The sequence below is a fragment of the Hyperolius riggenbachi genome, chromosome 3 (assembly GCF_040937935.1).
Source record: "Hyperolius riggenbachi isolate aHypRig1 chromosome 3, aHypRig1.pri, whole genome shotgun sequence".
Taxonomy (NCBI): Eukaryota; Metazoa; Chordata; class Amphibia; order Anura; family Hyperoliidae; genus Hyperolius; species Hyperolius riggenbachi.
In genome coordinates, this window is record NC_090648.1 from 239,931,441 (window position 1) to 239,948,894 (window position 17,454).

The 17,454-nt window shown below is 40.2% G+C and overlaps 1 protein-coding gene across 1 annotated transcript in view; it reads left to right on the forward strand.

The window, feature by feature from the left end:
• Window positions 1-17,454, forward strand: part of LOC137562283 (collagen alpha-1(VII) chain-like) — a 519,927-nt gene that overhangs the window by 146,525 nt on the left and 355,948 nt on the right. The window contains exons 41-46 of the mRNA XM_068273618.1: window positions 4,532-4,567; window positions 7,107-7,151; window positions 9,561-9,596; window positions 11,041-11,076; window positions 15,740-15,772; window positions 16,798-16,869. Of these exons, the coding sequence (XP_068129719.1) occupies window positions 4,532-4,567; window positions 7,107-7,151; window positions 9,561-9,596; window positions 11,041-11,076; window positions 15,740-15,772; window positions 16,798-16,869 (258 nt within the window). The remainder of the gene's footprint in view (window positions 1-4,531; window positions 4,568-7,106; window positions 7,152-9,560; window positions 9,597-11,040; window positions 11,077-15,739; window positions 15,773-16,797; window positions 16,870-17,454) is intronic.

The following is a 17,454-nucleotide window of genomic DNA, read 5'->3' on the forward strand; positions in this document are numbered from 1 at the left end:
AGTACAGCTAAGACATAAAACATTAAGATCAGATACATCAGTCTAATTGTTTCCAGTGCAGGAAGAGTTAAGAAACTCCAGTTGTTATCTCTATGCAAAAAAGCCATTAAGCTCTACGACTTTCAAAGTCGTGGAGAGGGCTGTTTTCTGACTTTCATTATCTCAACTATTATTGAACTATTTACTTTTTCTCTGCCAGAGGAGAGGTCATTAGTTCACAGACTGCTCTGAAAGAACAATTTTGAATGCTGAGTGTTGTGTAATCTGAACATATTATAGAATGATGCAATGTTAGAAATAACACTATATACCTGAAAATAAAAATATGGGAATATTTTCTTTGCTGCTAATCTTCTAGTAATTATTCATAGTACACAACCAATTCTCTTGGCACGTCCCAGCATTTCACCCGCCTCCCTGCGTGCACTCTGAACCAGACCACCAGGATACTCACGAGTCAGGAATTTTTTTGTTTTCTCATCAAATCTGAGTTGACGTTTATTCGCTATCATCCACTATGCGACCTATCCGCAAAATCAGGCTTTTTGGTATTGACCGTTTGGTACTAATAGGATGGAAGCTGTCGTAAGACAAAATGGCATTGCGATCAGTCGGCTTTACATAAAAATCAGTGTGTAGGCCACCCGCCTCAAGGTAGACCATGGTGTCAAGAAAATTGACACACTGTTTATCACTATGTACTGTAAGGCGGATGGCATCACACTGTGCATGCAGATATGTTCGCAGATGGCTGCAGATGGCTGCAGTAGCCTCTAGATGTGGTGTGTGTGCCAGAAGTGATGGGTGGCGGCCACAGGTGAGCGCTCTATTTCCTACTGGCCCATTCAAACACACAGTTCCCCATCAGGTCCACTTGTTAGTAAAGGACCTGCTATTGGTTGCTTTGTTCATGACCTCTGATTGAGAGATTTGAATGTGGGTGTGTATAAATAGCTGAACTTCTGTTTATACATGGAGTCTGTCACATGCTTGATAAAGAAATATACTTCGAAACGTCGTATTATATGTGACAGTCTATATGCAACTATCTGAATAAAAGAGCGTTTCAAACTACGGATGGTGCTGGCCTTATCTTCTGCTACTATTGGATCCGGGTGCTGACCGGATGGCCTGGCACATCCCACTGTCTATTGGAAGGTGTCAAAAACCTGAGCGGTTAACTTTTTCATGATTGCTAACTCCGTAAAGGACCAGCCTTTAAAGAGTTGCTATCATATAAATCAGCTGAACCCTCTATAACAGTAATTATAGATTGACGGTACACCTTGAAATGAATCAGAGCACTCATTATATGATTTTATATAAAAAATTGTACATATATACAAAATATGAACAGTTCCACGTAGTGTTTCCTTCAGTATTCAGTATTCCATCTTATCAAGGCTTTTATAGCCAAGCGTTCATCAATCTTCCAAGTACATTCAAAAAATAATATAATAGTTGTGTTATGTAGAATAAGATCAAAAGTAGTCTCATCTGTATCAATAGCTGTGTATCTAGTAGCTGTGTAAAACTTGTAGTAATCTTCTCAAAGAAATAGCATAAAAATAGCTTCTAAAAAAACTTCTTGCTAACATCTTAACAGAACTTAAAGGGATACTGTAGGGGGGTCGGGGGAAAATTAGTTGAAGTTACCCGGGGCTTCTAATGGTCCCCCGCAGACATCCTGTCCACGCGCAGCCACTCGCCAATGCTCCGGCCCCGCCTCCGGTTCACTTATGGAATTTCTGACTTTAATGTCAGAAAACCACTGTGCCTGCATTGCCGTGTCCTCGCTCCCGCTGATGGCACCAGGAGCATACTGTGCAGACCAAAGACCATACTGGACTTGTGCAATACTCCTGGTGACATCAGCGGGAGCCAGCATGCAGCTGCGCAGGCGCAGTGGTTTCCAGACTTTAAAGTCTGAAATTCCAGAAGTGAACCGGAGGCGGGGCCGGAGCATCGGTGAGTGGCTGCGTGGGTACAGGATGTCTGCGGGGGGCCATTAGAAGCCCTGGGTAAGTTCAACTCATTTTCCCCCGACCCCCCTACAGTATCCCTTTAATGCTGAAAAATTAATAAAGTAAATCACCAGAATATTAAGCATATTACCCCTTCTCTGTCATCTCTTCAGCATATAGAACCACTTGTGGGAAGGTAGCTTCTGCCTCATGTGTCTTCTCAGGAGATTGTTGGACTTCTGCAAACTATGAGCTTTCAGCTCCTACTTTATAGGGATAGGGTGCAATATGGCTGCCTAATCTGGAATTTCCCTGAATCCCAGGTTCTGATTGGCTAAAACTTCCATGTGTCAATGCTTTACCATGTTTTGAATACCTAAATCATAATATTATTGTTTATAAATTCCTTCATTACCTTATCTTGTGGGAATTAACGTCATTTGGAGGGCTTGACATTTGATATAGGGTCATTTCTGACGCAGTTAATTAAAAATGGACGTCAACAGCCATCTTATCTGCTGGTTGACTTTTTTCCCCAGACATTAAGACTAAACAATGTCATTCATGACGCATTTCTGATAATATCCCCTTCTGCTAATTCGTTTTTGGAATGTGTCTGTACTTTCCCAGGTCAGGTTGACACTACAACACTGTACACAGACCTGTAAGAGCCTTCAGCAATTTAGGGCTTATTGAAATACAGGGCTTCTAATATACTTATTTAAATATAAAGGTTATTATATAATTCTTCTTAAAACAATTAATCATATAAGAATTAATTGCATATTAAATCTCAATAATATAAAATCATGTTCTATATATGTGCCTTTCTTATGAATAAATATAATAACTTCAACCGGCAGGGGTCACCATTTCATAATTTTTAACTAATTGGGAAAACACCTTATATTGTTTTATTATTTTTCATGACGCCTGTTCCCAAAACATGTGTTATCAGCTTTCAGTGTTCAGCTAACTGAGACAGCCTTGTACCCAGAACACGTCAACAATTCTCCAGAACCAAAACAATCCCACAAGAATGTTTTACTGTCTCAAATCATCACCAGCTTTTAAATATATTTCAAAGTATTAAATTATATTATGTAGGGTTTAACAATACCTATTTATTTCTTTAGAAGGACTGTATTGATTATTAATATTTAGATTAATAATATTTATGTGTAATAATTAAGAAATTGTACATATATAATTACTGCAGTAATGTGAGTTTAACTTGTTCCCAGTCTTTACACAGAAGCATCTTTCAAATGTCAAGGCCACAGACAAACGTACTAACATAAACAAAAATGTTCTGGCTTTTTGTAACTAGAATAATCCAATTATGAGTTTCACTGCTTGAAATATGCTGAGATGTCACAGAGCAATATTTTAAAAAAGTACTTTACAGTTTACAATGAAATTTTGCATAGAACATTAAAACTTAAAACATACACATATGACAGCTTTTCCTGCGTAAATAAAACTGCTAGAATTCTGACAAAGGTGTGTCTGCTTCTACATGCACCTTTAGTATTGATAGAAAAAAATATATCATATGACTGTTGTAAGATAAGATTGCTTCACATAGATCAAATTTAGACTGCTTTTGCATGTTTAAGAACCACTTAAGTTGCAACAATAAAGTCATATACATTTTTAAGACTCACCCACATGCTAGATAATCTTTGACAATTGTTTTGGGCTGAGAATCTAGCATATGTGCATCTGCCGTACGATGTTGCTTAAGTGATCCACCTATACGGTGGATGTCAAAACCACCAGTGATGTATATCATCATTGTGATGTATTGGGGCTGATTCATGAAGCTGTGCTGCTATAGCAGAGCAAGCTACATGACAGCTCCGCAAGCTAAATACAAGGCAGAATGCTACATGTGGTAGTGCAGCATAGCGTGCCTTCCTTGGTTATGTGCACCGGTTTACTTTGTAATGCGTGCTCCTAGGTGCTGTGAATATCGCCACTGCGATACTTCATTAGAGCAGCCGGTACTATATTAATTAACATAGTAGCGGCTGCTCTAGTGAAGTACAGCAGTTGTGATACTTCACAACACCTAGGAGCACGCGTTACCAAGTAAACCGGGGGTGCATAACTAAGGAAGGCACACTACGTTGCACGACCGCACGTAGTGTGGAGCCTAGTATTTCGCTCAATGTGCTGTCATGTAGTTTGCGCTGCTATGGCAGCGCAGCTTCATGAATCAGCCCCAATGTTTTTTTTTCTGCCGCATGCCACAGGATGCAGCTTGCTTTTTCACTTCTTGTTGTCCCTCCACGCCTCTCCATAGAACATCTTACGCTACTTGGCTATAGCTGATGAATGTGTCTGTACGGCACTTTTCCCCAGAACTGAAGTAATGACAGGTTTTGAAAGACGAAGCTGTTTTTATACTCTTCCTTAATTAGTATGTAAATATATATTGTAAGTTAATCTTCCTCTTCTTTTGTTCCCCATCCCAACTTATTCTGTTTATTTTCTGTAGAAACCAATATGTGTTGGTGTTGTAAAGGATATCTAAATTTCTAAACAGCATATTATTTGCTTAGGGCAAAAAGGGACAAGATGGAGAAAAAGGTGACAAGGTAAGTGCAAATGAATTAGCATCATATATTACTGGGAAAAAGACCACTAAGTGTTGGAAAGATATTCATCCCTTGCTGTGATGTCCAACTTCTTTTTTCTCTTTAAAGGACTTACGAGGCCTGTTTGCGCCCAAAAAAATAAAAAATTGAGATACCTGTGTCAGTTTGTAAGGCACGGAGGACGCCGTCCGCGCCCTCCGTGCCGTTCCGCCGGGTCCCCGCCGCTCAGTATCCCCCCGAATGTCCCCCGACCGCACGGCCCGGGTCGGGCTCTTCAGCCTTCACAAAGATGGCCGCGGCTGCGCAGTCCGCATAGCCACGAGTGCGGCTGTGCAGCTCTAAGGCCAACCCCCCGATCCACGTAACAGGCTGTTTCCTGTAGCGTGGATCGAGGGGGGGTTGGCCTTAGAGCTGCGCAGCTGCACTCGCGGCTATGCGGACTGCGCAGCCGCGGCCAGCTCCGGCGGCCATTTTTGTGGAGGCTGAAGATCCCGACCCGGGCCGTGCGGTCGGGGGACGTTCGGGGGGATACTGAGCGTCGGGGACCCGGCGGAACGGCATGGAGGGCGCAGACGGCGTCCTCCGTGCCTCACAAACTGACACAGGTATCTCACTTTTTTTATTTTTTTGGGCGCAAACAGGCCTCGTAAGTCCTTTAATCCCTTTCTGTACTTTTGTCCTCCTACCTTCCTGTTTCTCTTTTCCTTCCCCTGTTTATTGTTTAGACAATTAAGATACCCATAGTCATAAGGCAATAGCGGCACAGTTTTACCAAGCACTGTCAGGAAATTCAAGTCTGTAGTTGCTATTGATTTCTTATTTTGTTTTTTACTAGCAGTAAAAAAACTTTTACTGTCACTGTTTATTATTAAAGAGACCCTAACAAATGTTACCCCCTTGTTTCTCATTCCCTATGTAAAGGGAGGGGGGGGGACCAAGAGCCCAATAGTGTGATATTGTATAGATGATAATTAATAATGAGTAATATAACAATTTAATACTCACAAACCAAGGTTACCATTAGGCAACCACTGTGAAGGCAGGTGGGGAGATTAACCTGACCCCACTCAGGATTAAAAGTCGCTCTCTGTAGATGGGAAGAAGATGGGTACAACCCTCCACCAAGGGTGGAGTTAGCAATATGTAGAAGCTTTCCAGAGGCACCAATAGAATAAGAGTCACTTAAACGAGCTTAAAACCGAAGGGGCAGTGGTGGGCCTATCCCATCCATGCAGACAAAGCAGACAAAGGAAGGACTGTGGCATCAACAGTCAAACAACAATTTATTTATACTCCACAGTAAAAATAGGCAACGCGTTTCACGGGCTCAATCCCGCTTCATCAGGCCAATCAAAAAGGAGCATACAGCTGAGGCGCTCAGTGTGGTTTTGATGCTGTTAAGCTGTATGCTCCTTTTTGATTGGCCTGATGAAGCGGGATTGAGCCCGTGAAACGCGTTGCCTATTTTTACTGTGGAGTATAAATAAATTGTTGTTTGACTGTTGATGCCACAGTCCTTCCTTTGTTTGCTTTGTCTGCATGGATGGGATAGGCCCACCACTGCCCCATCGGTTTTAAGCTCGTTTAAGTGACTTTTATTCTATTGGCGCCTCTGGAAAGCTTCTACTCATTCCCTATGTGTTGCAGTACCTGCACTTTTCTCTTGTGGCTTACTTCCTCCGTTTGTAGTTTCCTCTCTTCCCCTTTACCCTATTTTCTGCTCCTTGTAAGCGCTTGTCGTGAGGTAATCAGGAAGGAGTGGCATCAGCTGAAATGAGGATGCCTAGCGCACACCCATTTCAACTGAAGATGTGGCCCCCTCCACTTCGACCTCAAGAGCACTCCCATCTGCCATTTCTTGTCTTCAGACAGCGTCCCCCACACACAGTGTGGGATTAAGATTCTGTGGTGTATGGCCACCTTGGAGATGATGACACATACAAGGTTAAGCAAATACAAGCCATCCACTACACCAGGTCTGGACCTTGAGGGCCCTTTCCCACTATTGCGTCATCATTTTGCATCAGAGCAACTGTAATGATAGTCCTGTGGGGTAATCACAATGATCGCGGTGCAGCGGTACCAAAGCATGCAGTACATTAGCAGGGCAACGTGCACATTTAGATTGGAAGTGGGACATACAGTACATGAATGGTACTGTATGCCTCATTGTATAGGTGCACTGCATCGTTAAGTTGAGATGCGACTTTACAGCAATGTTGTGGTGTGAGAAGCATGAGACAAGGTATTGCAGCAGGATCAGGAAGTGAAAGCCTCAAGATTTATTGGTCTCAATAGGATCATCTTTCAGTAGTTCAATATCATTAGGTAGCATGATCATTATTTTAGTTCTGATTGACACAATTTCCATTATGTGACATCATTGTTAAGCTTACCTCTAGGCAGCAAGAATTTTGAACCACACCGCCTTAGCAATTGTTCTCTGTTGCATGTGAGGATCCAAGTAACCAACTGCTTTACATTATTGTTAGTTATGGTTGTCTTTGATGTTTTTAACGTGTATAATATTTCTTTACAGGGAGAACGTGGTGATATCGGTCCAGCTGGAGCTCCTGGAAGAGCTGTACGTTTTGTAGAGTGTTTCTTTAGGCTTCTGTTTGTTTCACAATTTGTACCCTCCATATTGTTTGTATTTCAGGTAATGTCACAAATGTACAGGCAGAACGATTAGGTCTAGTATTCCCAACTTTGTAACTCCACATTCTTAAATCCATAAAAACGTTGACGTATATTCACTAAACTGCAATAAGCAGAATTACATGCATAAAGTTTTACCGCACAATGAGTAGAGTATAATGCATTGCATGTGATGTATTGAATTTTGCTCTACTCATCGTGTTAAAACTTTAAGCATGTTACTCTTCTCACCGAGTTTAGTGCATATACCCCATCATGTGAATTATGTATTCAGATCAGTGTGACATTAGAGGTATTTTGGGGCCCTATGCTTTATGTTGTCAAGGTAACTTCCGGATGCAGAATTTAAGGTTAAATACTGGAAAATATGTGAAAATCCATGGGACTTACTTTAAAAAGTACAAAAACATTTACATACCTTGACAAATGCATACAAAAGCTGTATGTGCATTTACAGTTGTTTGCTACAAATGTCCTGTAAACTAAGCTTAAATTTACTATCATTCGTATAGCAACTTTTGCTGATTTTCAGGAAGATGTACTGCTGTTGTGAGGATCACTGATTTAAAAGGTCATTTACTATGTTATGTTTCTGACTAGAAGGCAATCAGAGAAAACAGTGGGCTTAATTCATCAATTCCACTGTTTGACATTGGTGGACACCTGTACACATGCTAGATTCTCAGATGAGACAGCTTTAACTGTCCGCCTTGGCTGAGAACAGTTTAGCATGTGTACGATGCTTTACACTACATTGAAATGCTAGACATTAATGGTTGAAGCATTGGTAGAGATGAAGGTTGATTGATTGCCTCATGCAAAAATGTAGCATCTGTTCAACTGTCCCACAATAACATTCAGCAGCCCATCATTATGGATCTCTAAATTGCAAAGACAAATTAGCCCTATTGTTTTGAACTGTTCTCCCCATCACAGGGCATCAGTCACTCTTTTATTCATTGTCATTTCCCCTTCTCTCTTTCTCAAGCGGAACAGGCTACATTGCCATAGCCAAGCAGCATGTGTATGCAGCACGTGTTCTCAAACTGTTGCCTTAACAATAATTCGGTGATCGTTTAGGGTGACAAGAACTGAAGTGAACAACGATATGTAGTTGCAGTTCTTACTTATTATTTACTGTATGTGAGTTTGTAGTATGCATCTACAGTTATTTATTGTAAAATACTGAATAGTATATTATTGATTTGTACCATATATAAAATATAAGTATTAATAAGTATTTGTATTCATAAATAATTGCAGCTATTTGTTATATGAAAAAAAAACCTCTTCGTACAGTATGCAGCAACCGGTATACAAAAGTTTACTGAGTACCAATGAAAAAACAAACAGATCAAAGATACATACCTACTTCACTAGAGGCGAGCCTCTGAAAAATCCAGCGACTTTTCCTATCCTCTTTAAACACACCAATCCAGTGCTGGGACCGGAATATATACAACAAGAGCTTGATGAATATGTTCTCACAGCCACTCTCCCATCCATGTATGAGTGTAACCACACTGTGAAGGCCCAGTACAGCCATGCTCATATACGGATGGAAGCACAGCTGTGAAGAAGAGGAGGGCCCCGGCGAGCATCGGTGGAGTGAATGAGGATCAGAGAAGCCTCTGGATCATCAGCAGGCTTTCCTGTACTGAGGTAAATATCTACTTTTTTCCCACAGGTTTGTTCTAAAGCAAACTGATCTGAAAAATACAAGTCAAAATAAACACATTTTACCTCCCATGTAGCCTACTCATCAATCTTTCTTCTGTACCGCATCCTATTTGTCCACTGTAATCGACGGAATTCTCCATCCTCCATCTTAAAAATGGTGATGGCCCCGTAACAGCTTCTGGGTCAGCACTCCATTAAACTGTAATGCTCCCCACTTATGTCATAGGGAAACATGGGCATTACCTTGCACTAACTAACAACAACTGTAACAGTGGAAAGGGGCCCTAAAGCTTTCAGTTCTTTTAATATGGAATCATTGTCAGAAGAAAATGCTGAGCTTCTGAGAGGAACTGACAATGAGGTAAGTATGTAATATTCATTATCAGGTACATAATGTGTTTATTTTAAATAATTTTACTCAATTCAGTTTACCTTTAAATTGGGTCAGACGAGAATATAATTTGCTACTGTGAACAAGAATGGAGGTTCTTCTTTCAGACACATTATTAACTAAGGTCTGAAAACTTTAAAACTGTTGTATATTTTGTTAACTATATAAAGAAATACATATTGACTTTTTTCTGAGTGCAAGTGAAATCTTATCAGAATATGTTTATAATGAATTATCGGTTATATGACCTCTTGCTTTTAACAGGGACTTCCAGGTCCGACAGGCCAAAAAGGTGACCAGGTAAGACAAAATACGTACACTTTATGTATTAATGGGAATGTAGTTATTTTAGAACTTATTACTGGTTTCCAGAGTCTGAGAACTGCACCTTATATAACAAAGGGCCTGATGCACTAACTAGCAGATAGATTGCCATGCGCAGGTAGCCAGCTTCGGGGAGCAACACCTGTTAACCCATTATTATCATGCATGTTACCACGTACCACGTAACATGCGTGTTGCTATGAGAATGCACCGTATAACACCTGTTGCCATAGCCATGCATGCACATTTCTGTTCACAACCCCTTTTAAATGTCCGTAGATTTTCATGTTCAATGCATTACCAAAAAGTAAAGTGGGCACATGCGACAGTTCACTAAAATGGCTGCTGCATAGACTGCAATGTGAATAGTGGCTATAGCAGTGCCCGATAAATATTGTTCTTAGGAGGCGCAGATATCAGCAGAGGGGGGTTTTAGTGGTGAAGGAGGCGCAGATACAGGGGGAATAAATAAGTACATGCTACCTTAAAAAAAAAAAGTGTACAAGCATGGCCGCACTGTTCAAGTGGAAAGTACGGTCCGCACAGCTAAAGGGTTATTCTCTTTATCCTTTTACCATGCTTTGCACAAGATATCTTGTGTAGATAACTCGGGCAACTTTGCCTCAGCCGGCAAAACTCGGCCAGCATCCCACACAGTACAGCACTTTAATATCTACCTATTCTGGCTGTTGAATCGGGTCTCTTCTTCCACCATGGTGTGGCGCTGTATGCAGACATCCTCCACGTCATATCATGTGATCAGGACTGGAAGGAGAATGTCTGCATACAGCTGTGGTGGAAGTAAAGACCCGATCCAGCGGCTGAAATAGCGGCACTGTATGCATACATCCTCCTTCAGGTCCCGATCACATGATATGACATGTGATCCGGACCCAAAGGAGGATGTGCAAATACAGCTCTGCTCCATGGTCAAAGAAGAGATCCCGATTCAGTGCTTGAAAAAGGTAAAAATGAAAGTGCTCCCTGTTTCTGTTGAACTTTACCAAATGAAAATGTACTAGTGTTGGGGATGTTTGAAAGCTACACATCGATTGTTGTTGCTGAATGTCCTGATTGTAAAGTGTGTTGAACTGCTCATGTATCTACACTTCTCATTATTGTGTGTTTTTGTACTACGTACAGTGGTATGGAATATGTTGGTGCCATAGTTATGAAAAAATAATGCTAATAATAGTAATAATAACCAATAATATATATGAAATTACCATATAGATAAAACCAAAAAATGTTGAGCATTTCTAAATCTGTTCAGAGAAAATTCATAACTGCTTTTGCACTTAAGATTATTTTACCTTCTTTCACTACCATTTTACATTCACACCAAATGATTGCTTAAAAAAATCAGTGTTGCCAGTATAATCTTACATAAACTTGTGTTATTATCTTCTCTTTTTTATAGGGTATCCAAGGGTTTCCAGGCGCTCCAGCTATGGGGGTAAATACTACAGCTTACATAATCATTAGTTATTGTATAAGGATATCATATTTTCCCTTTTATAACAGGAATGTGGTTTATTTTCAATTATGCTTAGTAATCATGCCAGTTAATGCCTATCGTGCATGTCCCAACTTCCTATATAATAAGCTTTTTCTTGTTGAGCAGAAATTAAGTTTGCTTCATTGTGTACCTTTGTCATTGTCAACAAAGAGACATTATTTATGCAGTTTCTGAAAAAATAAGTGTAGCCATTGTGTACTTTACTGCTTTAAAAAAATAAGCAAATGCTTTAAGAGCCCTTTCACACATAAAAGAATCTGCAATTTTTTTTATTCTCAACTAACTGATAACCCGCCATTGCCCGGGTATGTATTTGGCTGGTGTCGGCTCTGCCCACTTTTTCTAACCCTAACACACAATTACTCAATGACCAAGTTTGTGATCTTTGGCATCAATAAATTGTATATTCCCATAGAAATTAAACAAATCAGATTGGCTGTTTGTGACTCCTCCCCTCTCCAGCATTTGAACCCCAATTACCCAATGACCAACTGTAGCAGGTTTGAGGCATCTGCTATTAGCAGTGTAAAAATGGCAGCAGTTTAAATATTCCCCTTGAAAATCAACAGGTGAATTTTGATTGGGTATTATAGGCTCCACCCACTTCCCTGAATATTATTCTTAGTCACCTAGTGACCATCTAGGCAAAGTTTGAGAACCCTGCCATTAACAGTGTAAGAAGGCCTGCAGTTTATATTTTCATTTTCGTATTTAGTTTAAATTTGTTTTTGGCTCTGCCCACTTTTTGTAACCTGGACACACTGTCACTCAATGACCAAGTTTGTGAGCTTTGGGCTCCTTGGCATCAATAATTTGTTTTTTTCCCAGTAAAATAAAACAGATCTGATTGGCTGTTTGGGGCTCCGCCCTATTTTCTGAATTTGAACCCCAGTGACCCAATAACCAACTGTACCAAGTTTGAGGCCATTAACAGAGAATGGCAGCAAATTAAATATTCCCCTTGAAAATCAACAGGCGAATTTTGATTGGCTTTTTTAGGCTCCACACACTTTTTTGAATATTAATCCCAGTCACCCAACTGTGCAAAGTTTGAGAAGCCTGTCATTAACGGCGAAGAAGAGCTGCAGTTTACATTTTCCAAGAGAAATCTGTTTTTGATTCCACTCAGTTGTTGTAACCTTGACACACAGTAACTCAATGACCAAGTTTGTAAGCTTTTGGGTTCCTGGCATCAAAATTGTGTGAATGGAAGTAGTTTATCCAGCAAAGAAATCTGATTGGCTGTTTGTGACTCTGCCCCTTTAGTGATTTTGAACCCCAGTCACTTAATGACCGACTGTAGCAGTGTAAGAATGGCAGAAGTTTCAATATTCCCCTTGAAAATCAATAGGTGAATTTTGATTGGCTGTTGTATGCTCCACCTGCTTTTCTGAATATTAATCCCAGTCACGCGGTGACCAACTGTGTCAACTTTGAGAACCCTGACATTAACAGTGTAAGAATGGCTGCAGTTTATATTTTCCCATGTAAAAAGTTAGTTGTTTTTGGCTCCGCCCACTGTTTGTAACCTTGACATACAGTCACTCAATGACCAAGTTTATGAGCTTTGGGGTCCTTGGCATCAATAAGTTGCATTTTTCCATTGAAATTAAACAAATCTGATTGGCTGTTTGTGGCCCGCCCCCTTTACAGAATGTAAACCCCAGTCTCCCAGTGACTGACTGTACCAGATTTCAGGCATCTGTCATTAAGAGTGTAAGAATGGTAGCAATGTAAATATTCCCCTTAAAAATCAATAGGTGAATTTTGATTGGCTGTTGTAGGCTCCACCCACTTTCCAGAATATTAATCCCTGTCATCCAGTGACCAATTGTGTCAAGTTTGAGAACCCTGCCAATGACAGAATGGCTGAAATCAATCTAACAAATCTGATTGGCTGTTTGTGGTTTCACCCCCTTTAGTGAATGTGGACCCCAGTCACCCAATGACTGACTGTATAAGGTTTGAGGCCTCTGCCATTAAGAGTGTAAGAATGGTAGCAATGTAAATATTCCCTTTGAAAAATCAATAGGTGAATTTTGATTGGCTGTTGTAGGCTTCCCCCTCTTTCTAAATATTAATCCCAGTCATCCAGTGGCCAACTGTGTCAAGTTTGAAATGTAGTTGCTGGCGCCGCCCACTTTTTCTAACTTTGACATACAGTCACTCAATTATCAAGTTTATGAGCTTCGGGGTCCTTGGTATCAATAATTTGTTTGTTCCTATTGAAATTAAGCAAATCTGATTGGCTGTTTGTGGCTCTGCCCCCTTTCTGAATTTGAACCCCAGTCACCCAGTGACCAACTATACCAGGTTTGAGGCATCTGCTATTAACAGTGTAAGAAAGGCAGCAATTTAAATATTCCCCATGAAAATCAATAGGTGAATTTTGATTGCCTGTTTTAGGCTCCACCCATTTTCTGAATATTAATCCCAGTCACCCCATGACCAACTGTCCAAATTTTGAGAACCCTGCCATTAACAGTGTAAGAATGGCTGCAGTTTATATTTTCCCAGTGAAATGTGTTTTTGTCTCTACCCACTTTTTGTAACCTTGACACTCAGTCACTCAATGACCAAGTTTGTGAGCTTCAGGTTACTGGCATCAAAAATGTGTGAATGGAAGCGGTTTGTCTAGCAAGGAAATCGGATTGGCTGTTTGTGGCTCTGCCCCTTTTGGTGAATTTGAACCCCAGTCACCCAATGACTGACTGGTGCAAGTTTGAAGCCTCTGTCATAAAGAGTGTAAGAATGGCAGCAGTTTCGATATTCCCCTTGAATCCCTTGAAAATCAATAGGTGAATTTTGATTAGCTGTTGTAGGCTCCACCCACTTTCCTGAATATTAATCTCATTCACCCAGTGACAAAGTTTGCCAAGTTTGAGAACCCTGCCATTAACAGTCTAAGAATGGCTGCAGTTTACATTTTCCCATTCAAAATGAATGGCTGAAATGTGATTGGATGTTTTAGGATCCGCCTTTTTTCCTGGATTTGTAACCTCGGTCATCAAGTGACCAACTGTGCCAAGTGTGGGGACTCTGTCTTGATTACTGTGAATATGGCAGCCTTTTACATTTTTTCCATTGACATGAATGGGAAGAATCTGATTTGCTGTTTGTAGCTCCGCCCAGGTGTGCAGGGGGGATGCGAGACCCCCAGAACATATCCCAGGTAGTGAGGGATCTGTGTACCAAGTAACGTTCAAATCGGACAGACACACACACACACACACCAATGGGAGTTGCAAATGTTCACACTAGCAAATAAAAAAGTGCATGTGAATTTGAAGTTAATTAGATACATTGGCCACAATTCACTAAGCTTATCATCTGTCTGTAACAAAGATTTTGAGATTTGCTTCCTGTTATCACCTTTGTGATATATCATTTAGTATTCACTGAGCAATTGACCTAATTAAGGTGTGTGTTTACTGTGTTAAGCAGAATAATATTCCTAAATCTTACCGCATTAGGAGAAGAGCATAATTACGCATGATACTTTACGCATGTTATTCTGCTTAACGCAGTTTAGTGAATACACACCAAAATCCTTAAGTTAGAGGAGGTTGGAATATCAAACTGAAAACTCTCATACCTGTAGCTATATACAAGTGTAGTTAGTATAACATAGTTTTCCTCCATTTTTTTAACCTCTATGGCATTATGATTATTTCCAGATTTAGGGTCCAAAAACCGTGCTATTTTTTCACAAGCTTTTAGACACAGAGAGATCTGCAGCATCTCCACATATAACTCACCCAGGCACGTGATTACTGGTCTGAGCTGCAGATTTCCATCCAGAGCGATTACCACTAAGGAATACCATACCATAGAGTACTCTTGATTTTTTGCCAGATCCTTCCTCACCTTGGGTCATCATAGTTATTTTTTCCTAACCTTATCTGTCAGTCTCTAGCAAGTGACAAGCTAATGGGGCTCTGGCTCGATAGTAGCCACTTACTAAAAACACTTTGGCATACACATATCCAGCGTAACTGGACCTACAGCTTCAGCACATTGCCTTCTGAGAGACACAAATGTTTGTATGATACTTAATCAAATAAGCTGATTGAACCTGCCTCTACTTCCCTGAATCTAGATAAATGGCATACAAGGCTCACCCTTCTTTCAGTTCATGTCAGCACCTTATCCCAAAGAAACCGGTGCATTTACTTAAAAAGGACCTGAACCATTGCACAGGACACACGGAAAACAGAGAAAAATGCACCCTGTGTGTTTTTGGAGAGAAGAGCATGTCTAATGCCCCCTCACCTTCAAGTAATCACAAATGTAATTTGATCGCTCAGCTTTTTCAGCTCAGAAATTTGACAGTCGTCGGCAGCTATAGTTAATTTGTGGATGTTAACCCTTTGTCTGCTTCCATGAAAGCTGGAAGTAGACGCACTGCAGATTTATTGCAGGAGTTCTGTAAGCTGTAACAAAGATTTTTTTTCTTTAAAGGTTATTATGCTGTTGCTTATCTTTTAGAGCAGAGCGGTAGTTATGAGTTCAGGTCCCCTATAATATATATATATACAATATACACAGAACAATGAACAATTCCTGTCACTAACTGTCTTACTTACTGTATGCTTTACAGGTTGTTGGGCCTACTGGCAAGAAAGGTGGTAGAGTAAGTATAACCACGCACTAATATGCAACAGGTTTTTGCTGTTTGTGACAATTCAGCCATGTAGAGTCTACAAACAGTGTTATAATGAGCTCCAAGCATACAAATATCCATCAAGAGGCAATGGGGTTTTTTCACTAAACTGCAGTGAAGTCTTATGCATGATGAGTAAAGAGTAATTGATGGCATGTAGTGTATTGCATTATGTTCCACTCATCGTGCAGTAAAACTTTATGCACTTTATTCTGCTTACCACAGTTTAGTGAATACACCGCTATATATATACTATTGTGGTTTGTTGTTTTGTATTTGTAGACAAAATGCAGCAATCATAGGCAAAATATTTATCTTGTACAAGGATTATATTTATACAAGGATTTGAGCACTTGCAGTGATGGTAGAGTAAAACAGTGGTCAGGAGACTCAGCTTTCAGACATCATGCAGCAACAATTTACAATAGGCACTGACTGGTGTGGCAACCTGCATAGAGATGACTAGGATATCATTTGAGTCCAAACCAGCAACTAGGTGCATCATCTACAGAAGATCTTTATTTTAATCGTCAATAGCTAGAAGTGCATGTGTATTTGATTGTTGTGTGGTGGTGGAAGAGTACTTGTTCACTGGCTACCTGCAAAAATGTTTTCCTTGGGTTTCAAAAATTTAAAAAAGAGGTGGTGCCCATGAACAGATACACACATTAACTAATGTATTCACTGTGTTAAGGATTGTTTTCACTTTTCAGTAACCCTGATTGAGTCTTTCAGTGGCAAACAGATAGATTGCTCAGACAATCCTGCATTCAGTAGATACTGCCCACTATTTTTTGCTATTGCATTTCCCAGTGGTACTGACACAAGATATATATGTGGTGCAAACAGCAAGTATATTAAGGTCATTCAGTATTGGCCAATGTTTTAGCACTAAGCACAATACTTAAGTCCATAAAACACAGGGTGTACATTAAAATGGCTATATATTGCACATACACTTTAAAAAATTATGGCACATCCTTTTTCTTTGTTAGGGTGATATTGGACCAGTTGGGGCTCAGGGTTCTAAGGGAATCAAAGGAGATCAAGGAGATAAAGGCGTCAAGGTATGACATAATAGATAAGCTAGATTAATTTCTCTTCAATATTTATATTTCATCTTTAAAATGTCTAAACATATACGGCCTGTGTTTGTTTCTAGATGTTTTGTAGCAAAACACGTTAGGATTCATATATTATTTCCATTTGGGTAGAATGCAGTATTAAGAGCATTAACTGAATTAAAACGAATGTGACTTCATGCCCTAATATCAGAAAATACATGTCATATCCATAGGTTATCTGATGTTCTACAATTATCCCTGGCCCACAATAACACAGCCCCATATAATGGGGTAGTCTGGAAGTATTGAGTTAAGTTACACAACAGGGATTCTTCAAGGATCTATACTGTACTTGTGGTGACCCTGTCATGTCATGTCCAGCACTCAGGAATCCTTTTATGGAATAAAAAATTGGCATGGAGTCACCCTCCATATCTCAGCCTGTAGATGGTTGGCAAACATGCACTGATACTTCATCCTTTGTTCCCTGCACGTTGGGGGTTTATAGCCTCACACACCCACAGTACTCTACCTAGTGCTGATGGGCATGGGACTTCCTCTGCCTTTGGAAATGTCCAGTATACAGGT